The sequence below is a fragment of the Hemibagrus wyckioides genome, linkage group LG02 (assembly GCF_019097595.1).
Source record: "Hemibagrus wyckioides isolate EC202008001 linkage group LG02, SWU_Hwy_1.0, whole genome shotgun sequence".
NCBI lineage: Eukaryota > Metazoa > Chordata > Actinopteri > Siluriformes > Bagridae > Hemibagrus > Hemibagrus wyckioides.
The window spans coordinates 8,342,649-8,370,626 of NC_080711.1; the positions used below are offsets into that span (position 1 = coordinate 8,342,649).

At 38.0% G+C, this 27,978-nt stretch overlaps 1 protein-coding gene across 1 annotated transcript; it reads right to left on the reverse strand.

The window, feature by feature from the left end:
* Positions 1-195: 195 nt before the first annotated feature.
* rnd2 (Rho family GTPase 2) lies at positions 196-27,976 on the reverse strand. Its single transcript, XM_058373326.1, has 5 exons — positions 27,572-27,976; positions 24,887-24,974; positions 9,034-9,143; positions 6,480-6,614; positions 196-1,289 (listed from the first exon to the last, which is right to left on the reverse strand). Exons 1-5 carry the CDS (start codon positions 27,689-27,691, stop codon positions 1,029-1,031), a joined length of 714 nt encoding a protein of 237 aa, XP_058229309.1. The 5' UTR covers positions 27,692-27,976; the 3' UTR covers positions 196-1,028.
* Positions 27,977-27,978: the final 2 nt, after the last annotated feature.

Consider the following 27,978-nt stretch of genomic DNA (forward strand, 5'->3'; position numbering starts at 1 on the left):
GTGCACATTACTGCAATGCCGTTCATTAGCTTAAACAAGATATTGTGTGGAGGAGCCGGAAACCACGGCAACAGCTCAGTTCCGCTTTGACATCACAACGCAGGCGGGAGGCAGTTACTGTGGAAACAGCTGCCCGGTTGCGGATAACCAGCCTTTGTGGTTCGCGTACATGAGCACAGAATGAAACTGCATCACTTTTTCTTGACTTTTTCCTCTCCCTTGAGAGTTTATTGTGGGCAGAAATATACAATTAGTGTGAGCTCATCTTAAATATGTCTTAAGCAAAATCATAAAGAGGTTTAGGACAGGATGAATAAAAAGTCATGGTGGCTATGTAACTTTTAATGCTTGTGTGGCCTTATAACTTGAAAGGCTTGAACTGCATTGTCCATTTTAGAGTCTGTAACGAGTCAGTGAGTTAATCTCAAGGCATGATTAGGCTCCAGGGCTGCTCCAGGCATCAGTAGTTCTGTGATTACACGTCTATCTCACTTTGTCAGCCAGTTCTCCTCAGGTCCTTCATCATGTGGCTTCAAGTGCAGAAATAAAATGACCTTTTTGGCATTCTGACCCAGTGTCGTTTTCTGGAGTGCATAATTCCCTAAGAGTGAAGCGCTATCACCTGTGACAGCCAATTCCCATTAGAGTTACTGAGGTGAATAACAGAGTTACTGAGGATTGTAGTGATTCAAAGTGTGTGAGTTAACTCTGTGTATGACATTGTGACATCTGTGAGACTATACCACTGAATTAAAAACACAAGTAGTTTCAAACAAAGATGTGAATAAAAACCTGCTCACACATATAATCCCATAAAATCTCTATTCTTTTTCCCTTTCAGTGACAAAATAATAAACGACAACTTCATGGTCAATAAGTAGTCCTCTGTGGCAATCTTTAGCGCATTTTTTTTACAGCGTAAAAGCATAGAATAGTAATTTCATAATAGACCACAGCTGTGAGAAATCCAGTTTAGAAGGACAGGGCACAGCTGTGTTTATTTGTTTGTGGGTTTGCTGCATTTTGTTCTACATGACGTTGCAGCTCTTGGCTCTGTCCTTCCTGAGTGTAGGGGAGGGTTCGAGGGGTGTGGTGCGGGAGTTGATTGGCAGCAGAGGCTGATGGGATATACGCTTGAGGGTGCGGCGAGAGGAGCTGCGTTTGAGGCCGGGACGCCTGACGGAGGCGAGAGTGGTGATGTGAAAGACATCTCGCACGCTGTTTACGCACATGCGTGATGAACACTCGACGTATGCCACAGCACCGAGTTCCCGTGCCCTCAGACTGCCCTAAAAGAGAGAGAAATGTCATTAATGGTGGTATTGTTTTGTATGTCCATCTGTCTCCCATGTTACATTTCTATTTGCATTTCAGTCTGTGTGAAATCTCTATCTGCTTCTGAAAGGCAACACCGGAATTTATTTTTTTTACCTTAACGTAGCCAATAAATCTGGAGGCTTATGTAGCTTTCCAAAGGAGCTACAAATTCTAATGTGTCTATGTCACCTTCCATAAAAATATAACCAAATCCAAATAGCCCAGTTATCTTGATGTAAATAATTTTGTGAAAAATTCTATATTTATAAAGATACAATATCACAAGTGCAATATCATCCACACCCGCATAACCGACTTCCCTGTCCACATTAAGCCACAATAGTTTAATGCTTGTAAAATACATACAATCTTTTCTGAACTGGATAGAAATGATCTCAATGTTTTTACCAGCATGATATAAAGATATAAACACACAAACAACGATTAACAACCTGGCAGCAGCTTCAATTTTTCAACATTTAAATGCAGTTCTGAGTGCATTAAATATAGGATTTAACTGTATACGTGCCTATGAAACATTCCCCACAATTATCCATCACTGATTAGATAAAAAACAGCGTGGTGAAGTTTAGCAACTGTGGGTGTTGCCATAGAAACAACTCATTTCCGAGTCCGGGGATAAGAAATACTCTGAGTAGAATCTTTAAGCCTTCATTCTTCATAATTACCGTAATTCTGGTGTGACCTGAACACACTGGGAGACGAGGCCAGGCTGGCAGAAAGATACCAAAGGGGCAAAAAGGTGATTCTGGTTGTCTACAATGGTGGAGTTCTGCTACATGGTAAAGTTTTCCGTTGTTTATAGATTACAGTAATATTGTGTTTAGTATGATATTACTGAAGAACAGGATGAGATCTCTTGCAGATATATTTAGGAAAGTTTCTGAGTAAATACATTAGCTTCGTAGCACCAGTGAAGGAACAGACATGTCGTGGTTTAGATGGTTTTCACACTGGGCACATTTGCTGTTGGTTTGGTTTCTTTGTGTTCATCTCGCATCATCACTGACAAGCATGGAGAACACAACTCAACTCACCAAATTTATTGTGTTTTTTTATTACTATTATTATTTTGTGCTATTACGTGCAGTTTGGCATGTCACCTCTTCTGTGTCCCACAGTGTTCCCCTGCCACTCATGGTACATGTGTATTGTGGAAAATAATGATGTCATCAACAGGTAAAAGATTACATTCTGAACAAATGCACACCTATGTTCACATTCACAGGAATCGCAGCGCAGTTCCAGTGCAAACCCGAACTCACACCACCCCCTAATGATAGTCTCGGGTTCAGTACTGCAGTGAGTTTCCAGATCCACATGAAAGCTTTCACATTATCAATTTTTTATGCAAATCGTGCTCAGATTCAGACTCAACTACCAATGTGAAAGTCCCTTTATATTTCTGTTTCAGACCTCATCTTCCTGGCATAAGCTCTGAATCCACAACCCTGATTAAGATGCAAGTTATACAACAGCACTTGTTGTTATTCCTGTAGTTGAATGGAACACAATAGGTCACGTTTTCCCCCCCCACATTTTCTCCCTAGGAACCTTCTCCCATTTCTCCCTCACCTCCTCGTCCTGTCTAAAAACTCTCTCCATTTTAGTGGGAGCGAGCTGTGAAACTGCACTCTCAAGCTCCTAATATGAATGACAGGTATAACAAAAATGCTGCCTAGATAAAAATAAACGTTGCCTGGCTTTTTTTTTTTTTCTTTCCTTTTTCCACCAGCTACCTACTGCTGTACCTCCCACTTTGCCTCCTTCTCTCCCTTAATCACTTTCCTGTCCTGTAATTATGAGCTTAACTGTCTGATTTCATATTCCTTAGTGTTGCAAAAATCTGTACAGAAATAGAAAATTGATAATAGGGTGGATTATTCTATTTTGTAGATTAAACTGGATGTGAGAGCTAATGCATCTCTCAATATACTAAAATTGGTATTTAGTGCCATTGTGTAGTCCATCTATAGCACCGACCATTAACATGTCAAATGGATCAGCTGTGTTTGTAGTGCAGTGAACTGAAATGTGTTCATTTGGCCAGGGAGGTTTACAGTAAGCTTAATAAATCATATGCTTCTGCAGTCTATACAAACACATTAGCACTATTTTGAAAGATATTGTAAATGCTAATGGATCATTCATTCATTCATTCATTCATTCATTCATTCATTGTCTATACCCGCTTATTCCTAGGACTTCTAGGGTCACGGGGGTCTGCTGGAGCCTATCCCAGCGCACATAGGGCGAAAGGCAGGGGTACACCCTGGACAGGTCGCCAGTCCATCGCAGGCTAATGGATCATCAGGGTGTATTTAGGAGTTAAAGACAATACTAATATCTATTTGGACCATTTCTCCATCAGAATTTCTTGCTCTGTTCCCCCCTCGTTGTGTTTATTCGGCTTATTATAACAGGAAGCTCACACATGACTGAAACACAATCCTGCTATAGCTTTTTGAACCCGTGTGTGTGTGAGAGAGACAGAGAAACATTGAGAGAGAGAGAGAGAGAGAGAGAGAGAGAGAGCATGTGCTTGAATGTAGCTGTCAGAGCAAGTATGACTACTGTTACAGCTTTTGCACTTGGATGAGTGCATAAGAAAACAAATTCCAATCTCTGATGTAGATACAGAGTTGACAGTTCTCCTAATGAAAATTAATCATGTTTTGTTGGTGCAGTGTTTACTTTGGTGTGTCTGTTATAGTAACACTTCCGTGCTCACTACCTCATGCCTCATGAAACACTACTGAAACTGACAAAACTTTTAAGCAATTATTAGCTATAGTATTTATAGCGTAGACATACACCATTCAGCCAGAACCTTAAAACCACTGACAGGTGAAGTGAGGAACATTAAATATCTCATTATAATGGCACCTGTCAAAGGGTGGGGTATATTAGATAGCAAGGGAACAGTAAGTTGATGTGTTGGAAGCAGGAAAAATTGTGATGAATAGATGAATGGGTTAGAGCACCTCCAAATCGGCAGTTCTTGTGTGGTATGCAGAGGTTAGTACCTAAGAAAAGCGGTGCATGGAAACGCAAACGGTGAGCCAGCTTCAGGGTCATGGGCACCCAAGGCTCATTGATAAGTGAGGGGAGTGAAAGCTAGTCTGCCTGGTTTGATCTAACAGAAGAGCTACTATAGTAAAAACTACTGAAAAAGTTAATGGTGGCTATAATAGAAAGGTGTCTGTGAATTGCAGGTTACTGCATATGGGGCTGCGTAGACACACACCAGTCAGAGTGTCCATGCTGACCACCGAAAGCACCTACAATAGGCTGGTTGAGCATCAGAATTGGACCATGGTGTAACGGAGGAAGATGGCTGGGTATGATAAATCCTAGTTTCCTTTACATCATGTGAACAGCCGAGTGTGCAGGTGTCACTTACCAGGATGCACTGGTGTGGATCACTTACCAGGATCACTTATCTGCTGGCAGAACATTGCCCAGAGTATCAGACTGCCTCCTCAGGCAAGCCTTCTTCCTATAGCGCATCCTGGTAAGTGACGTGCACCTGGCCATCCACATGATATAAAGGAAACCAGGATTCATCTTTCCAGGCCATCTTCTTCCATTGCACCATGGTGGGATATGGTAACTTAGTGATTAAGTTGTCGTACTACTAATCGGAAGGTTGTGAGTTCAAACCCCAAGTCCACCAAGCTACCACTGCTAGGCCCATGAGCAAGGCCCTCGTTGCTCAGTTGTATAAAAAAAATTGAATTGTAAGTCGCTCTGGATAAGGGCGTCTGCCAAATGCCGTAAATGTAATGTAATGTTAAAACCTTGGGTTCTGGCATCCATGTGGATGTTACTTGGACACGTACCATCTACCTAAATATTGCTGCAAACTAAGTACACCTCTTCTTTAATGCTAGTGGGTTTCTTCAACATGACAACAATCCTTGCTAAACTGCAAAAATTGTTCAGTAATGGTTTGAGCAACATGACAGAGTTCAAGTTGTTGACTTGGCCTCCAAATTCCCTAGATCACAATCCGATTGAGCATTTCTGCAATGTACTAAACAAACAAGCATGATCCACACAGAGGCTCAACCTCACAACTTACAGGTCTAACGTCTTAGTGCCAGATACCACAGCACACCTTCAGAGGTCTTGTGGAGTCCATACCTTGACGGGTCAGACTGGCGATGTATCATTCAATATTAAATTACAACATGTAAATGTTGGCAAATTACTGTGGTGTTAAATGAATAAAAACACTTTGGGACATGCTGTTACAGAATAAAAAACCCATCACCCGATCATTTATGATCCTTCTCGGGCATAAATTCATTTTAATCCCTACAGATGAATTCTCTACTCTGTAATATTTTATCTTCTCTGTAATAACAGTCTACAGAGTGACTTGTATGACAGACTCTGCATATTTGTAAGCGTGTAATAGATTGTAGTAGTAGATTAGTGTAGTAGATTGTAGATATGGTGATGATTGCAGCAGGGAGATATTCATGATGTTTTTGGAAGGAGTTTCCAGTGTCAGTGCATTATAATAGTCAGGTATAAGGAAGTTTCTCACTAACAAGCTATATTTTTGGTCTTATTTCTTCTAGAAGCAAAACCCACGGTCCTAACAGTGAACATATGTAAGCGATATGCTTAAGGAAGTGCTTTGGGGAATACAGGGAATAACCAACAAGTTTAACCTTCTCTTACTTCTGTACACACACAGACACCCAGACACACACACACACACACAGGAGACCAAAGTCTGTGATACCAGGCTGCACTTTTTCATCAAAGTCTGCTGTTGCTTTCCTTCTTCAATTTGCTAAATCCCAGGCATTAATATTAAACAGCCTGGATAGACTCATCCAAATCAAATCTAACACTACCGTCTGTCAGCTCCTCTCACAGCGTCTCATTTAGCTGTGTGTGTGTGTGTGTGTGTGTGTGTGTGTGTGTATGAGAGAGAGAGAGAGAGAGAGAGAGAGAGGGAGGGAGGAAAAAAAGAAAGATGAGATTGAGCCATCTCTCTGGTGAGACCCGCTGCAGTATCTGTGTAAACAGTAATATTAAAAGCGATAGTTTTTCTTGCTCCTTCTTATTGCACAGCCTCCACACTGCTTTTTCCTCATTTCCCTCAAGTGCACGTAACTTCTCACCTGTTCGTGTGTGACAGGTATGAGCCGCTGTTTGGACAGTTCTCGTAAGGTGCTGACGTCCGTCCTCATGTCGAGCTTACAGCCCACTAGCACTAGCTTAGCATTGGGACAGTACTCCTGAGCTTCAGCCTGCCACTGAGAGAGACAGAGAGGGGGGGAAACAACAGTTACACACTTACATTCCAATAATCTACAATTAATATGCATGAGTTTTATTATTCATAAGTGATGTACTGCGTATGGTTAATATAAGATGGAATACGTATACAGGTTTATTAATATGTAAATTGTGATAGCTTTAAAATAAATATTTGACTGAAGATGGAACATCATATTAAACAAACACTCCAGTGTATTTCAATCTCATCTGTAATATATTTTGTCTGTAGCAGGTACGATGAAACAGACAAGATGTGGCGCATTTTCCAGTCCTGAGAATACAACAGGAAGCTAAAAACTCATGTATAATGGAAAGTAATCATCATTTTATTTGATTGTAGATTGTAGATATCATCCTAACACCTTCATTATTTAGAACCACACTAAAGCGCTTTATTATAAGTAATTATAAGCCAGAATTACATAAAATATATTATAATTTTAATTATAATATATAATAACTTTTTTTATTTAAGAAATAAATGTTGTAAATAAACTGTTAAACTGAAATAACTGTTTTGTCTTAGAATATGAGTAAAATAATACAATAAATGTATAAACATAAATAATTTATACAGATATAATACTAATTATTATTATTATTGTTGTTGTTGTTAATATTATTATTATTATTATTATTGTGGGAAAACAGAAATAATTACTAATTAATAGAAATTATTTTTATTAATAATTTTAATTTAATTTAAAAATATTAACATTAACTAACCTACACTATTATTACTACTAAATAACATATTTCTAAAGATTATGTTTGTTTTTTTTATTCATTACCTAAGGGTACACAAACTTTTGCACCTTGTTCTATATTTTGTTAAGTCATATATTCAGTATATAGTGCAAGGACTCAGTGGAACTCTATGTCCAGTATTCTGCTGTCCTCTCTCTCTTTTTTTTAGTAGTTTTTCATCCAGTTTGTTGTTTCCTCCAGACATCTAAACAACACCGCTGTCCTGGGCTCTATAGCCAGCCAGCTCAGCTATGCCAGTTATGCCACTGTTCCCCTCCGGCTGAATGTGTTCAGCCATCCATCAACTCATCTCAGTGATCTTTTAGCCCTCGGCACCATCACTCACTGTGCAGTCAGAATACAGCATCGCTCCACATTCCACGCCTTTCAGCCCCACGCACATGGGGAGGGGTCAGAGGTGACAAGCCGGAGTTCTTGGACTTGCACCTCAAAAAACCAAACGGGCGTTTGGAATCATCGCAAACTCTGGAAACTATTTCCTGATCATCGCGCTACTCTGGCTTTGAGACTGAGCTCAGAGACAGGAATGTACTGTCTCTGTCATGTCATGATGTAAACATATGTGGGCTGAGGCACAATACAGGGCGAAGCTCCACTTAGATTGCACAATAGAACGGCCTTAAGTGCTAGGCATGCCAAAACAACTATTAGGCTACCAAAGCGTGGGAATGTCCCTTCAACGGCTGCTTTTAAAGCATGAACACGGCAGACCACACAGCTTAAACTCCTCACCATCTTAAACCCTGCAGGGCCATTCTCACACCCTGTGCACACCACATAATTGTTGACCTTTAGAGAAGAAAAATAGCAATTTCAGTTAATCCTTTATACAAATAGAGAAATGTACACAAACTGAAGACACTTCAGCAGCGGAAGATTAAGGGCTGGAATAAAATTTTATCCGGAAATATTGTTTGAGAAGAGTGAGAGAAGAGCATTTGCGCTTATGCCGAGTTCATTTTAATAGCCTTTTGAACCAGATAACACTTAACTCCATATTTATATAGATGTTTAGGTAGGATACTCATGAAACTAGGATGACGTTGTAAATGTTAAAAGGTTATTAAATATTAAATTTAGCATGAACGTTATGCCTTACATTAAGGTACATTACATTATTACATTAACTTTCTTTACCAATATCAATTATCAACATATTAACATGAACAAACAACAAAATTCAGCATTAATACAGCATATATAACTAAATAACTAACTTTGTCTTTACATAATAAACCTATTAAGCAAAATAGTCAGTAAGAAACTTGTTTTTGGCTGTTAATTGGCAAAATTCAGAACAGAGGCTAAAGCACATATCCAATATTTACACATGGAATGCAGAGTTAAGGAATGTGCTATAATTTAATATGTGCTTGTTTATGTGGACTTATTTTTAGTCCTGGATTCAATGTGGGCGTCTGATAAACATCAGCTGATGCATGTACTATCTTTATTACTTTGTAAAATTACTTACACTTTATTAATGCTGAGGTTTACATCTGTTTATTATTGCAGGAAATGTTGGTTGTGCTCCTGTATGAGTATTGCGTTTACGTAAAGGAGAAAGAGATAGAAAGAGATCGGGGGGTGGGGTGGGGGGGGCTTATGCCTGGAGAAGTTTCAGACCTTCTTTGTAACACTGTCCAGAGTCTCGGGCCTGCTGATGTCGAAACAAACGAGCACCGCATCAGAGTCTGGGTACGCCAGCGGCCGCACGTTATCATAGTAAGAAGAGCCTGTAGACACACACACAAATATTCTTAACAATTATAAAAGTAAACATCAGGAGGTTATACAAGTTCTATGACACTGTGCAGTTTTGTACAAGAGAAAGTTTCTCTTTCAGCTTCCAGAAACAGACACTCAAGTGAAGAGATGCTGCATCTCATACATTCTCACAGTAATGAATTATAAAGTAAACACTTTATTCTTTTGTAATTCCCCATGCATAAGAATAAACAAAGAAACGCTGGAGAAAAGCTGAACGCTTTCTTTTCTGTATGGAGTTAAAGCAAGACGAGCCATGCAGCAAAGTCAAAAAAAAAAAGAAAAAGAAATTTCAATTGTTTTACAATTTGCCTATAAAAATATGATATATACAACTGCAAAATGAATAAACAATAAAATGCAAATGTAGCCTGCAACAAGACAATTCAAAACATAAGGCAAAATCAAAAACAGGAAAAAAAAAAAAGTGAACAGATGGATTATAAAGCAAAATCTTCCCCATGGCATTACTAGTTTTATATGCAGACGCAAGCAAAAACAAGGGCACAAGCTATATCTTACTGAAGATACTGATTAAAACAGAAACACCTACCAGGGGGGCTTATAAGTCACAATAATAAAAAACCAGGAAAAAAAAAAGGAACAAAATGTTTTGTACTTGAACTTCATCCATATTTATAGGTGAACTCAACAGCTGCTGTGGCCATTTCAATAACAGCATAAATAACATCACCAGTTGTTCCCTTCACAAATAATTTTAGCACGGCCCTTTGAGGTAAAGGCTTGACGGTTTTTGAACAACCCTACAAAGCGCTGCTGAGGGAGCTTTCATTTAAAACTGCTTTATCTCATCAGAACAAACCCAAGTGTAAGATTTAAATGTAGTGGGGAGATGATAACCTTACAAGTGTGATGGAATGATCAAAACAGTGCTTCTATGAGCTTACCGAGATCCAGAACTACGAGTAGTTTATAGCATCCGATCCAAATAGGAGGCTTGGAGTCTGGGTTAAGATTCTGGCTGAAAACAAAGTCCCAAACCAGTCTGAGAACGGAAAGATGAGAGTGTGACCCAGACCCATTGGCTCAGGGAAGCAGCAGGCCAGCCATTTTCACAAGTTTTCACTAGACTAGACAGCCAAACTATTATGCAATGAGATGCCGGAGATACTATTCTAAAACGCATGTAAAAGAGATTTCATCATCCATTGTCGAATCCTTTAATGCCTATTCACATCACAAGGATCTTATCAGAAGCAACAATTACATTCAAGACAAGGAGAGATTTTTCTTCATCTTTTAGTCTTTTATTGTTGCACTCGGAGTTAAATCTTTTTTACCTCAGTGTCTTTGAACTACAAAGCAAAGGAAAATATATTCATGTCCGTCTTTTAGAACACAAGCTAGCCAGGTAACTCTTATAAATGATTTATATTTTCTCCTCGAACGAACACCAAACTCTATAGCTAGTGTTAGACAGTTAGCAAGCTTATATGTCTGTGTGTTGATTGAACTCCTTCGAAGGTAAGAAATGCGACTTTGTTTACCGCAGACGCTGTGAGCAGCCAAGCAGTTTTGACGTAATGTAGTGTCCTGAACTTGAGGTCTCGTGTTTATGAGTAGAGGGTGAAGTTGTGAACGTCTTGTGAATGTCTTCTTTTCCGAGTTTTGAGTTTTAGTCGCATTTAACCGGAGTGTGAAGTTGCTCGAGAGTACAGGAAGACACTTATTAATTATTCAGATCAGTGATTCATCGTCGTATTGTGAATATAACTTTTGTAAGAGAAGGAATTTTTTTTACTAACACACCTTGTGACATGCTCATATAGTTGAATAATGAGTGCTGAGATGGAATGACACCTTAAACGCTTTAGCTAGGGTGTATTCCCACCTCACGCCTAGTGTTCCTGGGATAGGCTCTGGATCTACCAGAGTGTTTTATTCCTCTGATACCTCAGCAGATGAATATAAACCTGTGATTATGTTTCAGGTTAATTGAAGAAGATGAAGAGATGCTTTAATCATCTAAAAATAATTTAATTCTTTCGCTACAGTTGTATACTTCTAACCAGACATACTGCAAAAAATGTATAAATAGAACTGAGAGCTGTGTGAAGTCAGAAAGTAGCACTGTGGAAGCGGAGGAGTGGTCGGGCGCCGGTTTGTGAACGGAAAGCGGAGCCGAGGAAGGTAAGTGGTTGGAATCACACACCTGTGCTTAAATTGAACAAATAACTTTTCCTCTGTTGCAGTAAGCTGCAGAAGAGATAAAAACGGTGAGAAGGGAGAGCTGAGAGAGAGAGAGAGAGAGAGAGATGAGGAATCATGTGTGTGAATGTGTGTGTGTATGTACATTTAAATAATGACCCTGAAAAGAAAACCTTTTTGAGATTACAAGCCTGCCTACACCTTCCTCTTTCCTGAACCTACTGAGTTATCTGCAGGCATACTAGGAGATATTACACATATATAAATTCAATACTATAAATTATTAGCATAATAAGGAAGGTAAAAAAGCACACACAGTACAAGGACATCTAGAGTCAGAGTCTGAAACAGTAAGTGATAATGATAAAGTGCAGTGGTAGCTCAGCTCAGTGGTTGAGATGTTGGACTACTGCTTGAAAGGTTAAGTGAGTTCAAATCTCACCATTGCCAAGCTGCCAATGCTAGGCACTTTAGCAATCCCCTTAACCCTCAACTGCTTAGCTGTATAAATGAGATAAATGTATGTCGCTCGGGTTAAGGGTTCCAGATAAATGAAAATCTGGCAAATGAAACGAATGACTAAAATTAATCAACACCAACAACTTGACTCAACAGATCAGTGGCGTGACGTTGAATATTAATTTTCATCTCTTATTTTAATAGTGGTCACACAAATCGCTTGTTTTTGCACTGCAGATCACCGGCTCTTGATTCCAGATCAACAATGTAAGCCAATGTGCTGATCCTAGAATGTCGCTTTTCATGAACAAGGTCGAAATTCTCACCAGATCCTTTTCGGGATAAAAAGGATGATACTGTAAGATTGTGAGAAGTCCAAGCACAAGGATAAATAAGGTCCAAGTCCAAGGAGGACCAAGATTTGCAAAAGTCAGTCTGGAGAGTAAGAGGGAAACAGGTGTTGGTACACCAGTGCACGCTGTGTGTAAACAGACACCACCTGCTGATAACACGTGTCTCTGTGTTGAACACGAGAACAAGGTTCAGATTCACAAACAAGTATCACACATGTAAAAAGACTTTGTGTGCATGTGTGTGTGTCTGTGTCTGTGTCTCTGTGTGTGTGTGTGTGTGTGTGTGTGTGCGCCTACATGCACTTTTGTGTGATCGAGCAGTTAGATCAAGGCGGATGAAATAAAAGACTTTGGCTCTGCAGTGAGTGCCCTGAGTGAGGGGTCATTTTAATTCCACCTCAGGACAGACGGATGAAGATGGATTGAGCAAGGGATAAAGTAAAGGATAGAAGGTGATGATGGTGATTAGCACTGCGGCAGCAGGACAAAAGGTGGGGAAAAAAAGAGCGGTGAGAAGTGGCATTTCAATGAAATGTTTGAATTTTTCTCTCCATAGCAATTGTGGATTTCAGATTTTTTCCACAAACTAGACAGAGAGAAAAAGACAGTGTGTGTGTGTGGGGGAGAGAGAGAGAGAGAGAGAGAGAGAAGTCTGAGCATCTATAAATAGTAATCAACCAAATTAAGCACATCTGCTTTAACATCTGTATCAAACGCAATTAATAATATAGCAAACACACACACGCACACACCCCAAAAGCTCTTCATCGATGACTCCTGACCACATCGTGCTCCTGTGTCACCTACACCAAGGTGTTACCCCGAGCCATAATTAGATTTATCCCCTGGCTGTGATCACTCTCACATTCTTGAGATTCAACATGCATTTAAAAGTCCTTTTTTTTCCCACAGAGCTATATCTTTTTACATCATTGCTTCTGGCACCATACTTAATGATAAATGTCCCAGTGTCACTTTATTAGAAACAGCACAATGCATAAAATCACACAGATTCATTTAGGGTTCATGGGAACATTAATTGAACAAGAATCTGAGGTTATATCGAGTTAAAGACCGGGAAAAAATATCTATCGTCTCCTCTGCATTGCCTGGACTTTTCCCAATCTTCAACTGTCCAGTTTCAGTGAGCCTGTGGGGATTCTTGTTCATGATGGACAGCAGTGGAAGCTGGTGTGGTTTTCTGATGTTGTAGTTCAACCACCTCAGGGTTCAATGTGCTGTGTCTTCTAAGAAGCTTTTCTACTCTGCATGGATGTAAAGATTATTTGAGTTCCTGTCCACTTCCTGTCAGCTTAAACCAGTCTAGCCTCTGATCTCTTTCAGTGCTTCTACCAGTGGATGTTTTTCACACCACTTTGTGGAAGCATTATAGAGAGTTGTGTATGAGTTTCTGAGATTCTCCACACACAAAAAAAAAGAAAAAACAGAAAAGAAAAGAAGAAAAAAGAATCCAGAACCATGCCATGTCAAGGTCACTGTTCCTAATAAAGTGGCCAGGGAGTGTATATGTATTACTCTACATTTTCGATATGTACACATATACACACTCAGATGTTTTTCCTACTGGTCAAAAGACAGACTTTTTCCTAAAGACAAAAAAGAAATGAAATCCAATAAATAAACCGAAAGACAGACTTCCTAGAATTAGGTTTAGGTAGATATTGTGTTATTTCATTATAGTATCATACAGCGGGAAATAAAATAAGTCCAAGCGTGAGAGCAAAAGGTGTGAAATTAAGTGAAATCTGAACCTGAGGAATGTGACAGGAAATAAAATCACCTTTTGATTCAGATCTACAGATCAGCCTTTCTTAACACTTTTAATCGACTTCATTACTCCCATGTAATAATAACCTTAACACTAGCTCTGTCATATCCAGTACTTTAAATAAAAAACTTTTCTTATCTGTTATACAAAAAGAATCAATCATGTTGGAAAAGAATGAGTCGATGCACTGTGGAACATTTAAAAGTGCAGTTTGTAATTTTGGATGTTTCTCAATCAATAGTAATCTTTCATTTTCAAAAATACATTAGGCAAAATTGCTATGTACTAGACATCTCTAGTTATTTTTTTCCCCATTTAAAGCTTTCTATTACATTTTTTCCAGCCTGGAAATAATGGGCAACATTTGGCTGGTGACCTCTGACTATGACAACAATTAATTAATCAATTAAATAAATTGGAAAAAAAATTAAAATAATAATAATGAAATAACATGTAATTAATAAATAAATAAATAAATAAATAAATAAAAACCCTCAATTTCTTACCCAAACTTCGGGAAGGTATTCACAACTCTGAGTCAACATGGCTGTTCATAGCGTCAACGGTAAATAAATCATTTCACTACTTTACGATATGTTTATAGTAATGTTTACTTTAAAATTCTTACACTGACAGTTTACTTGTTTGGAGGAATAAATACATCATAAACCACATGTGGCTCGAACACGTCACTCTGAATAATGACTGTAGATCTGAGATCAAATGCAGCATTAGCTGCAGTCTAAACAGAGCGGCTTAGCCCTCCCCTTTTGCGTAAAAGGCTCAAGGGGTATAGTTGGTTTCAACTCAGGCTTGAGGTTGTTTGAGGGAATGAGAAGGCTTGTCAATATTTTCTTCACAACTGCAGTTCATCTGCGGTCAGAGTAAAGATCAGCTGAATGGATAAAACTACACTGTGACAGCTGACTTATCAACGTGATGTGCTTTTTAGAGAGATAAAGTGTTGGGATGCAGGGTTTACACTGATCACCCTCAGCAAGGCTCAGAAATAACATAAAAAAAATGAGACATTTTAAGCTTTCTGTCTGTTCTACAGTGGGGAGAGAGAGAGAGAGAGAGAGAGAGAGTCTTAAGTGCTGATCAAAGCTGCTAGTGGTTTAGCGCTAGCACATCCATGTCAAGTAAGCCCCTGCGGAAAAGGTCTCGAGGATGCCTTCTTAGAGGAGAAAGAGAAGAAGATAGTTATGGAGAAAAACAACAACCTCTTATATTTCAGATCAGTGTGACGGCTCATTCACCCAGCTGTCAAACCCGAAACCTTCCTCTGTCGTGTGCATGTGTGTTTAAAAGGACACAGATGTACTGTACATCGCTGTGCTCTCTCGACAACAACTCCAACGCCCCCCATGCGCGTACTCGTTATCCATGGATGACCCCAGCTGCTCCATTTCCCAGTTTACACGTTTGTGTTTGTGTGACTCATTCCGTTTCATCTTTTCTATCTCTGTTTTTATAATTGCCCAGGGAAATTGTTGTCATGCATGCAGCCAAACTAGTGCGTCACTGCCTGAACGTGATAGAATGTAAGAGTGGCCAAGAAATCTCACTCGCATACTCGCAAAAAAAATAATAAATCAAGCAGAAATCAGTCTGATCTAAGATCTGTTCAAGATATCAGATTTGTTTAATTGAGCAAGTTGTGATACTGGTAGTGACTCAGATCCCAAAACCATTCAAGCTATATAAATGCAGGAGAATCAATCAATCAATCAATCAATCAATCAATCTAACTTGTTGTGTATGTATTAATCTGTATTAATACATACACAACATAAAACACATACAGGAGTATATGGCTGTTTTTCAGAATATACAGGATTTTCTTGTTTCTTGTTCTAACAATTTACAAAAAAATCTGCTTGATAAATGCAGCCCAGTATTGGTATTATTTGCAGAATATCTTAAACACAATACTATATTTCTGATTAAAAATGTTTCATGCTTCTGGAAAAGCCTCACACATTTTTAGCATCTGTTTAAGCAGGTAATATAACGCTTGGTAGCTGGAACTAGCATACCTGAAATCACTTAAGTGTTTATCTGTTCGATTTTAGCTGACCAAATGAGTTTCTGTGTAAAAACTAACAGCCATGTGACTAATATAGGGACTAAATCAAGCTAAATCTATATCCAAAATTGACATTTAGGTTAGGTTTCTTTCCTGTGAAACAATCTGTTTGCTAGCTAGGTCACAGGGTTACTGTTAGCGCTTAGCCTAATCACATGCGCATTAATGTTTTCTCTTGGCATGTTCTTCAATGCGTGAATGTTTTTCAAGGTTCAAACTAAGTAAAGCATGAAGAATATAGATATTATTTTGCTCATTCTTCAGTTCCAGTATGCAGTCAGGGACAGCTCGCCTCCGTCGAGTCATTGAATTCCTCCATACATTCATCCATTTCAGCTGCTTTCAACCTCAATGCTACTGATTGGTGATGTTTGACTGGTTCACTAAGGCATGACCTTGTTCTGAATAAACGAACATTTGGAGATATTATAGGTGATTGAATGCTAAATAATTTAAAGTATCTTTGGTGGGGGAAAAAAAAAACATTTGTCAAAGCAAATCGAAGGAAGACTTGTAGAAGGAGGGACACAGCTAAATGTGCTGAAGTGCAGCTCAAAGGAGTAATCCCATTAAACCTACTCTTCCAAGTACAACTCACTCATTTGTAGAAAAGGTTAATTAAACGTCAATGAGAACATGAAGCATGTTGCTACCTACCTCTGAGAAAATGCAAGTACGCTTTAAATTTGTGTTGTTGGCTTAAATCAGGTCTAGTGAATACTGTACTCTCAGTGCCTATGCTTCAGTTCTGCTAATTGGTAATCTTATGTGTGAGTGTGTGTGTGTGTCTGTAAGATGCTATTATAGATTCAAATGTAAGCATGAATGTGTCACTCTGATTAGTTTAGCTGCAATGAGTACGCCCTCATATCTCTACAATACATAAGACATTTAAAAAATGGGTAGTGCGTGCATATGTGTGTGTGTGTGTGTGAACATGTTTGTACATGTTTGTAAGCCTTATGCGGCGTCATTACTAATTGTCGAAGGTTCAGATTTAAGCATGAAAATGGCAGTGTGGAAACCATAAACACACACACACACACCACACGCTTCATCATTATCACAGATACAGCACGTCTAATATGAGGTGTGAGTGCACTCGTGATACAGTCAGAACAAGCTCCTGGTACATCCTGTTTTGTTTTGTTTTTTAAACAGCCCCTCATATAAAGTGATTACACCATGCATTTTCAGCTTACTCATCCTATTCATCCATTGTATCTGCGATTTTTCGGGTACCACAGGCGATAATTTAGATTCTTTAAATGAAGGTAAAACAAAAACAACAACAACAACAACAACAGAAGCATCAGATCTCACTTATATATATATAAGCTTAGGGCTGGAATTATTCAGGAATCAACAGCCCAGGAACCCTCAATTAATCCAAATCTATCAATAAATATCAATTAAACTATTTTTTAAAAATATTTTTCCCTTTTTTTTATTTTTAGTTAACTAGAATATTTTTAAATAATTTTTGCATTTCTCTCATTCAATATCAATACTTTCAATATGTGTTACAAAAAAATGACATTTCAGCAAAAGAAAATATCTTAAATATATTAATTATTAAACCTATTGCTAGACACAGAAGTTCAAATTTGTATTAGAAGATAATTTTGCTAATTTAAGAATTAATTTCTTATTTATTTATTTATTTTTAATCTTGAAAAATGACTAGGTTTCTCACAGGAAATATGAAATACATTTGATTATATGCAAGATATTTTCACTAGCTCAGATGTCATGTTTCCTGTGTATTTGGCTCATGTTTATTGTTTTGACAGTTGGAAGGAACATAGGTGCAATCACGTGGGTTTTTAATATCAGCTAGTTAACGGGCATCATTTCAGATACAGAAACTAGGATAATGGTGTACAAGATTTTACCAAGGACTTTATTATTAATATATTTTGATAATAGGAAAGGTCCTATCATTTGCACTGCCTTTATTGTGCCTTTATTTATATATATATTTCTATGGCAGCACTGTGTGTCTTTTACTGCAGTGATTTTGGTTTCCTATTTGGGAATTTCAGGTCGATAGCATGGTGTCACAGTGGATTATTCATTAACACATTTGCCTCGCACCTTTGGGGTTGAGGGTTTGATTGCCACCTCCACCCTGTGTGCTCAGAGTTTGCTTGTTTCCTTTGCATACTCTGGTTTTCTCATGTGTTGTATGCCTCTCTATGCAACTACATCGTCCAAAGCATGTGAATGGGTGTGGGATTCTGCCATGCAATGGGTTGGATCCCTGTCCATTTTGTCCAACGTTTTGTACCCTGAATCCCCTGGAATAGACTCCAGACTGTCTATGACCTTGCGTTGGATAATACAGAAGAATGGAAGCCGATAGAGGAAGACCAAATAAGACTTTGTGTTTTAATGTGACATCAAAAAGGAGAACTAACTCATTTGAAGTGAGTAAAAATATTTGAGTATCTGAGTCACTTGAACATTAAAGTCTATGGCTAAAGTGTGGCAAAAAGGAAAGGTGTAAAAAATGTTCGATCCGCATGATTTTGTAATGCAAAAAACACAAACTGAAAAAATTAAAACATATCACTAGTACTGTAACTAGTGGTACAACAGCATATTTATCCTCATATTTGTATTAAACATGTAATGGATTATTAAATAATTTAAATTATTAATAATTTATATTATAAATTAAAAACTTATAATCAAATACAAGTAGAATGAAAAAATTAGAATGAAAGTGGCTTAGTAGTTGGTGTTATCCTATATCGTCTGCTAATACCATGTTATTCGACCATGATATTATAGTAGCTACCATTGTGAGTTGCAGTTCCTTTGTACTCCTACAACAAAGGTCTCGAGGCAGACCTGACGGAAACTCTTACTAAAGTTCAACTTGTATCTTGTAACTTTCCATCACTGGAGCAACGCAGTAAAAAGTAATACCAGTTCATTACACTTTGCCAAAGGTTTTGTGGTATTCATTCACCAAAAGGACCAACTTGGTTTATTAACCAGTACACCATGTTACAGATAGTCCCATCTCATCCCTGTATTTCATTCTTTTCTTTTCAAACATGACCACAAATACAGTAGATAGAGAATAGGTTAAAAAAAAAGCAAAAAGCTTTTAAAATAAAGCCAGATAATCATAGAAAAATAAATATCTAAAAAGACATGAGGAAGTGGGGAGGGACCAGGACCTCAAAATGAAAGGTCAGATAGTGCTTGGGAAACCTCTGAATTTCTGCCCAGTAATGCAGAGAAGTTATCTGGAACCATAAACAAACTCCAGTGAGAGAGAGTGAGAGAGAGAGAGAGAGAGAGAGAGAGAGAGAGAGAGAAAAAGGAAGACAGGAAGTGAGACAGACCAGCTTCATCACTCAGCTGTTTTGGCAAAGAAAACATTTGCTCTCAAATAGTTATGACGTACAACTCAAAACCCGACACATGGGGACCTCATTAGTATGCGACATTATCGCTTGTTAATTGTTGGCCTGATTCTCCAGATGGTCAGCACAGTCAGAGCAGTGTACACACACACACACACACATCACTAAATAGTATGTATATATATATATATATATATATATATATATATATATATATTTCACCTTTGTATACTTGCCCTTGGAAGTGATGCAAATTAACTCACTTGAGTGACTCATTTTTGAATTCTTATTAAAACACTGATTACTTTTGCACTTCTATTTGTGTGTGTATATATATATATATATATATATATATATATATATATATATATATATATATATATATAGTATATTATACTAAATTAGTAACCTTTATTTAACCAGGATAAAATCAGTAAAGAAGAAACCTGACCAAGAAGACAGCATGACACAACAAGAATGAAAGATGCAGCATTTACAATTTTAAAAATGCTTTAAAAAGCCTTGCCTTTCCAGAGAGGTGAAAAATAATTTAAAAAAATTAAGGGCAGGACAAGGGCGCAGAGTATGTTTCAAGTCTTCCCATAAGTTGTTCCACATTAATGAGGCATTAAAGTTAAAACCTTTCTTTTCCCAGCTTGAACCTAACACAGGGAACAACGAGCTGAATAATGTCCTTTGAGTGAAGATTGTAATGTTTGATTTTTACAGAAATAATGGATGAAAAATAAGTAGGTATCAAGCCACATATTGATTTCTAAATAAAACATTACCGGTATGAGTGCTGTCGTATGTCCGGAGGAGGCAGTTCAGCCTTAGCATAGAGAAAACAGTGAGGAGTTGGATATAATTTGGTAATATAATAATATACCATTATTATATAATAATAATTCTAAATGTTTCAGTAAGCCTTTACTTGTTTACTAATATTAATATTATCTGTTTTAGACTTATTTTAGTATTTTATATTTGTACAGCTTCTAACACTGATGGGACCTGACCATTAATCTGACGGTGTTGTTAAGGACTTGTACAGTGAACAGAAAATTCACGGCCAGGTACCACATATGGTCATACAGTCTATTTGTTTTAGACTAAGCAAAATTTGGGTGCTACCCAAGCCTACCTACTTGTTTTGAAAACTACAAAGTCTGTTCCCAAGGCCTAGAGCAGAAAGATTTATCCTCTAACAGACCGCTCCCAGGAGACAACCACAGAACCAGTTTTCCCATGGCAAAAAAAGAGAACATAAGGGGGTAAAAATCAGAACAACATTATTACAGGGTGAGGAAATACCCCACTGGCCTTAAATGAGAGTTTTATATGTCACAGTCACTGAGAAACTTCTAAATGTCAGGACAAGTGTGTGAGCAGCCTTCCAATTTAACAACCTGCGTGCCAAGATCGCTTCTGACAAACCCATACACACACACATACACACACACATACACACACACAAATACACACGTTCCAAATAGAGAACCGTTCCCAGTGTGCACCTTACAGGCTCTCCTGCGGTTCTCGTTAACACACCAACATGTTGGAAATTACAGGGTTTGGAGACCTGGATGAATCCATAAACCCACATTTTATAATGAAAAAGTCTATTTAAGAGCAATTATGAAAGACAACCCAGCTCATTATAGCTGTTTACTGCTTTGGGTAGAGTTAACCACCTTCCAAGCATAAAGAGATCAGAAAGTACGTTGACTTTTCAACTTTTTTTGTGCAGAAAATATGTCCACAAAGCTCTCACCAATTAATTAGACTCAACTTCAGGCAGAAACATTTAAGCAACATTTAAGCCTCAGAGCCAGACTGCTGCTGAAAGGGAAGATCATGCTTAACCTGTTCAACTCAGGTGTAGTGTTCCGTACCAGGTTCTCACCCTCTCACATTTAGTTCAAAGATTTCTTTTCATTAAGAAGTTAATTACTTATTATTAGAAAGTGAGTAAACAGCTTAGCATGGCCCATGTTTGACCTTTCAGCAGGAGATCAAAAGTTGTCAAAATCGGCCATGTTATTTGGGAGGGAGATGATGACATACTCTCTCTCCTGTCAATCACAGTGAAATTAGCCAATCATTGACATGTGTGAGCTCAGGTATGTGGAAGAGGGTAGATAGCCCTTTTCTCCAAGTGTCTTATTCTGCCTTGTGATGCAAACTAGCTGGCTTCACGTGTCTCAGTTAGCCTTCAGCCTTCTCTGGTTGATAGCTATAATATGACGAGAGAATTGATTGGTGGCTGGAATTCACAAGGGATCAAACTTGAGGAAAGACGCAGAGGCAAAGACCCAGAAAATGGACAAACATGCCTTTTTTCTAAAATCGACCAACATACAACAGTACAAAAGGACTGGCTACCATTTTTCAGTGCTCTGTCTTGCCAGAAACTTGAGAATAAAAACAAGCTTTTTACTATCAATACCATTTTGAAGCAAAAAACAAAAAGACAGGAAAAACTTGATCAATGACATAATTCTGTTTGAATTCAACTGAATTACTAAGTCAACTCTTAGTCAACAGATGGCATGGCATGCATGACCTATTAACCAGCCAACACCCTTTTAACTTGTAGGAAACAGTAATATGTGTTACAGAACTAGCCAATTATCTTGGAAACACACTGTGTGTATATATGAAAATGGGTCCAGATAAAGGCAGAAGAAGAAACATGTTCAAATAAATGTTCGTCAAAAAAGCAGAGCATTTGATTAATAGCTGCACACTGTGCACTTTACGTGGCTAAGACAAACTTCTGTCCTAGCTCTGTGGTGGTGTTTGTTGTTTTGTGTTGAACTTGTTGTTGTATGTTTATGTAGCACCAGGTCCTGGAGAAACGTTGTTTCATTTCACTATGTACTGCGCCAGCTATATGTGGTTGAAATGACAATAAAGCTTCTTGAATCTTGAATCTTGAATCTTAATGGACCACACAATCGATCACAAGATTATCTGTTCTGCTTTAAGCATGGACATAAGAGCTTTGTTTATTAATTCCTGACCAATTCATACTTTCAGCATTAACAAGAACGTTCAAAGATGGTTTCAATGTTTTAACTCTTGTAATCAAAGCAGAGGTCTTGAAACATTCAGAGCGTGCCTTCTCTCTTTTCCCTAGTGTGATTCAATTTCTGGTAAACAATCTGAAGTCTTTTAGCAAACAATTCTTTTAGTCAAAAATGTTTTACTGAGAATGGTAGAATTATATCAAGATTACTGGGGTTTTGTTTCAGGATGATGCAATGAAAATGCAAGGTTTTTTTTGCAACACTATAAATCCACACATATCTAATTTATGGTCAGAAAATTTATGTAACAATCTAAAGTCAAATCATTCCACTGTTAACCAAGCTGGCATGGTTTTTTCCTGGTTTCCAAATTGCTTACCAGTTGTTTCACCAATCCAGGTGTATCGCTTGCCTTCAAAACATTTGACCTTTACTTTTGATTAAAGGTCACTGGACCTGTGCTTACTACAAGTGCCAATGAAGGCCTGTACACATATACACACTTGCACACTGATGGGGTATCACAGGCTATCAGAGTAGATTTATTACATCAATCACACAAACTCTTCTCTTAAAAACGTTTTATCTCAATTAATAACATGCAAGAGAACCTGTCACTGCTAGTATGTCATCCATCCTTTCATCTATCCACCCATCCATCCATCAATTTATCTATCTATCCATTTATCCATACATTCATCCACCCATCAATCCATCCAATCTACCTAGCCACCCATCCATCCATTCATCTATCTATCCATCCATTTATCCATCCATCCATCCACCCATTAGTCCATCCAATCTACCTATCCACCAATCTATCCATTAATCTATCAATTCATCCCTCCGATTATCCATCCATCCATCCATCTATCCACCCATCCATTCATCCATCCATCCAATCTACCTATTTATCCATTAATCTATCCATCCAACCTATCTACCTATTCATCCAACTATCCATCAATCCATCAGATCATTCCTCCGATTATCCGATTATCCATCCATCTATCCACCCATCCAATCTACCTATTCATCAGGTCATCCCTCCGCAGTGTTGGGCAGTAGCGTCACTGAAAGTAGTGACGCTACTAGTTTAACTACATTTTTCAGTAGCGTGGTGGTAGCATCGTTGTTTTCTGAATCAAATAGCTTTTTAGTAGCGAAGCTCTTTTGTCGAACAAGTAGTGCACTAGCGTCCACACAAGCTACATTTACCGGTCCCGGATCAGCAAGGGATCCCACAGCCATTCATGGAGCTGTGTGGCCGACAAAAATACTTCCGTATAACGGTGATTTCTTCTTCTTCGTGTTTTACTGCGCCATGGTTGGAATCCAGCTTTTTGGTGCATTACTGCCACCTTTTGCTCCAGACAGTGACGTCACGAACCAATCAGAGGGAGAGGAATTGATCCTGATGCACGAGGTGTTTATTGTGCAACCCCAAAACGTCCAGAAAACGTTAAATATCCAGAAACAATTCATATTTAATTTAGGTCATTATTTTAGTGATTTTTTTCACAAGCCAACTAATGGTGTAGTTAAGCAATTTTGCAGTAAAACACAGTAAAAAAAATCACAATATGCTGTATTAATATGAAGGAATTTTTCAGAATTTTTTTTGTAGGTGTTTTACCTGTATTTTGTTTTATATGAATTTTGCACTGCATTGCATTGTGTTTTACGGTTAATGGAAATATCTGTAAAATTACTAGATAATGCACTGGCAGAAAATTACCAGGACATTTGCCTTTTTGGAGCAGGATTTTATTCTGTGCTTTTGTTAGAGCTGAGTTGAGTTAAATTTACTTACAGTTTGTCCTGCAAATGTTCCCAAGTGCATACACTCTCAACACATGGTTTTATTATTATTATGTGGATCACATTTTTTTGTTTGTTAGTTTTGTTGACATATTTGGTACAATTTGTTTCGACTGTTTGGTTAGTTAAGTACAGTAAACAGCAGTTAAGTAAGTAAATAATTGAACTGAACAATTATGCCTTCTGTTTCATTTACAGTTTTATTGATCACTTATATAGCATTCACTTGGAATGAATTTGGTTCAATATAAAAATAAAATTTAAAACATTTTGCCATGTTGCTGTAGCTTAGCTTGCTACATTTACCAGGGGTGTAGCTTCAGTGTAGTGAAGCTTCATTTAAAATAGAGTAACGGATAGCTTAGCTCACTACATTTTCCAAGTAGCTTGCCAAACACTGTCCCTCCGTTTATACATCCATCTATCCATCCATCTATCCATCCACCCATCTATACATCCACCCATCTATACATCCACCCATCTATACATCTATCCATCCATTCATTCCTGAAGTCAGAACACACACACGTATACAGATTTGGACTTCACAGACCTGCTGAAACTGCTCTTTTTGTTGGCTTGGAGCTTTGCATTAGAGCTGTCAGATAGACTGCACTCACCTGACGTGTCCCACATGTTCAGCTCAATTCGGTGTTTGTCGATCTCAAAGCTTGCAGTGTAGTTTTCAAACACCGTGGGCACATAGTTCTGCAAAGACAAGTAAGAAATACGATCTCAGCTAGGCCAAAAAACAAAGTACTTTTCTAAACCTCCTTTCTATTAGCAGTTTTTGTGTAATCATTGTTAGAGAAAGTCTTTCATCTGCATTAAAGTGTGTGTGTGTGTGTGTGTGTGTGTGTGTGGTCATATAACTTTGGAAGGATGAAGAATCATCACAACTTCAAACTGGTCCACAAACACTTCATAAAATGTTCAAATGACTTTATTTATTTGTTTATTTACTTAATTTGGCAGGGACAGTGGACAGACAGACCCATAATTAAATGCCCTCTTCAGGCCCTTGGCAGATGATAAAAGCAGAACATTTTGGATGTTGGTCCATTTTAAGTCAGTTTTGGTCATTATAATATTACTTTCTAAAATTAATAATGTCAATAATGCACTGAAATGTTAAGATGGGTCTTTATTTCTGTTCCAAAGAATCTCGCAAACAAAAAAAATGCCTTTCAAATGGTTTAAGTAACAACAGACACTCTTAAACATTTAACATTCTACACATTACACTTTTAGTCTCCAAATAACTTTGTGGTTATGTATTCATTACATAACAGACAGCAACATGTGGTTTAGCACCCTACTGCTTAAGCGAACAAGTGACCTTGTAAAATTCTCCCTGTTTATTAAAGTCACAGGATGCAGGTCTGTTAGTGATTCACAAGAGGGGAAAAAATCCACAGCAGGAACAACACTGGCCAGAAATCTACACTTTGAACTGGAAATAAAGATACTGTTATGATTTTCAAATCCAGGTACATCTTTTTTGTCTAACTGACCACTAGAATGACTCCACTTGTTCACTGCATACGGAGGTATGACAGACTATCCACATAAACAAACTGCTTTTAAATAATATTTTTATTTGTACACATTGTTGACATAGTTAAGGATCCTGGAAAGAGATCTTATTTAACATTGACAGAAGGAAAGGAGTTTAAAGTGTTGCTGAGTAATAATGGTCAGTAAGTAAGTAAGGACCAAGGAGTTTTCCACTTTCAGGGTAACATAGCAAGCTTGTTTTGTTTTATTAACTTTAAAAAAGGGTGGAAAAAAGTGGGTGGTGAGGGAGAGGCTATTTATAGCTGTTGTAACATAAGGAATAATAGAAACTTGCCTGTCTCAGAGATGTTCCACACCATTAAATGTAACTATAAACTATTAAACGTGCAATGTGCCTTTCTTTAATGAATTAAAATGGTAAACATCAGGAAATTGTTGTGGTTTCAGAGGCATGAGTTTCTTCAACATGTTCTGTTTTAGGAAATAATAAACTAGCTAATTGGGTTTAATTCCTCATTTACATTTACTGGATCTGTTTTAGAACTTTTTCAAATTTATTTTTAAATATTTTATACTACCCTTTTATTGAGCTCATATTCTTTTGTGTAATGACTTACTGTTTTTTATTATAGTTTTATTACGATTCTTGTTTTTATTATGTAAAGCTGCCCTGTGATGCATTAAAAGTCAAAAGAAATTACACAGGTAAATAAACCGAGACAGTAAGATTGCTATCTGAATGATAATAACAGGCCTTCAATACATTTTGTCTGTTTGTAATTTCTCGAAATAAAGTGTGCTGTCATTACAGAGGATTACAATAAAACTGGCCGGTTTCAGTGGACATTGTGCCACTACTGAAAAGGACACTACCGTCATTGATTTTAGTCTGAAATATTTATTCTCTGAAAATCTTGAACCTCATAACCCATAATGATGTGCAACTGACACAATGTCGATTAGCTGAGAAACATAAGTTACCTTAAGCCCTGGGAGCCATTTTACGATCCAAACCCATGCCACACTGTACAAGTAAGCACACACACATGAATTTTCAAATAACTTTGAGCTGATGTATGTATGTATAGACAATATGTGGTTTAGTGACATTCCATAATGAGGCCATTTATTACAGTCACATGATTAACCATGTGAACTTTGTGAGCTATATATTTTAATTGTTCATTGATATTTTTTAGCTGATCAGTAATGCTTTTTAATTTCTCTTAATGTAGTCATATACTTTGTCTTTATTTGACACTGTAATACTGAATTACAAAAGACTTTATATTTGAAAAAGATGAGATTTTGACATTTGATAAGTGTCCCATTACACCTTTGGGATTTTATTTTAACAAAAGAAAGTTTACTGATCCTATACAATAATAATTAAAGATATACAACACAGTAGGTCTAATTAGTGCATGTTATTACTGACGCAGAATAAACAGGACTTGTTTTAAATGACAAGTTATACCGGTACTGAAACGACACAACAAATCAAATGTCAACTATTATCAGAAAAGTCATTGTATGACATATTAAATACTATTAAATGACATATTGGTAAACATATTAAATTTGCATATTAAATCTTGAACCTGTGGACACATAAGGGCGTATAAGTTACCTGAGAAACTTTGGTTACCCCAATACCCTGGGAGCCATGTATCACCTTAAGCACAATCCTCATCATTATGTGTGTAGACGTGCCAGTGTGTGTTTGATTAAAGGAACTTGTTCTCCTCTGATCAATTTGTTCTAAAACAGAACCCCAGGTGCCTTACCTCAGGATAGCTGTCTTTGGCGAACACGTGCAGCAGTGCCGTTTTGCCGCACTGAGTGTCCCCGACCACCACGATCTTACAGCGACTGATCTGCCCCTGCCCCTGTCCCTGTCCCTCCATCAGCGCACCGGTGAGAGCGTCCCCGTCAGAGCCGCGCGCGCACAGCCGCAGTACCGAACACCATGCGCTGCTGACGGCCAGACTGCCCGGCGGTGCGGGAGAAACCGGGGCAAAAAAAAAAAGTACAGTGTCCGTTTGTGGAGCTCAAAGCAGAGTGGTGCCTTCTGAGAGACGGAGAGAGAGACTGAACTACGACTCCTTGAACCTCCTCTGAGAGTAGATCAGCCTCTTGGTTCCCACAGTGACGCCACGCTCCCTGTAACCTCTTCAGCATTCAGTCGAGCGCG

Bases quoted from the DNA above. Each gene is read 5' to 3' on its own strand.
- rnd2 (XM_058373326.1), bottom strand. From the start codon at position 27,691: ATGGAGGGACAGGGACAGGGGCAGGGGCAGATCAGTCGCTGTAAGATC. The intron at 24,975-27,571 runs GTAAGGCACCTG...TTGTCTTTGCAG, and splicing joins CCAAAGACAGCTATCCTGAG to AACTATGTGCCCACGGTGTT. The intron at 1,290-6,479 runs GTGAGAAGTTAC...TCTCTCTTTTAG, and splicing joins TACCTGTCACACACGAACAG to GGCAGTCTGAGGGCACGGGA.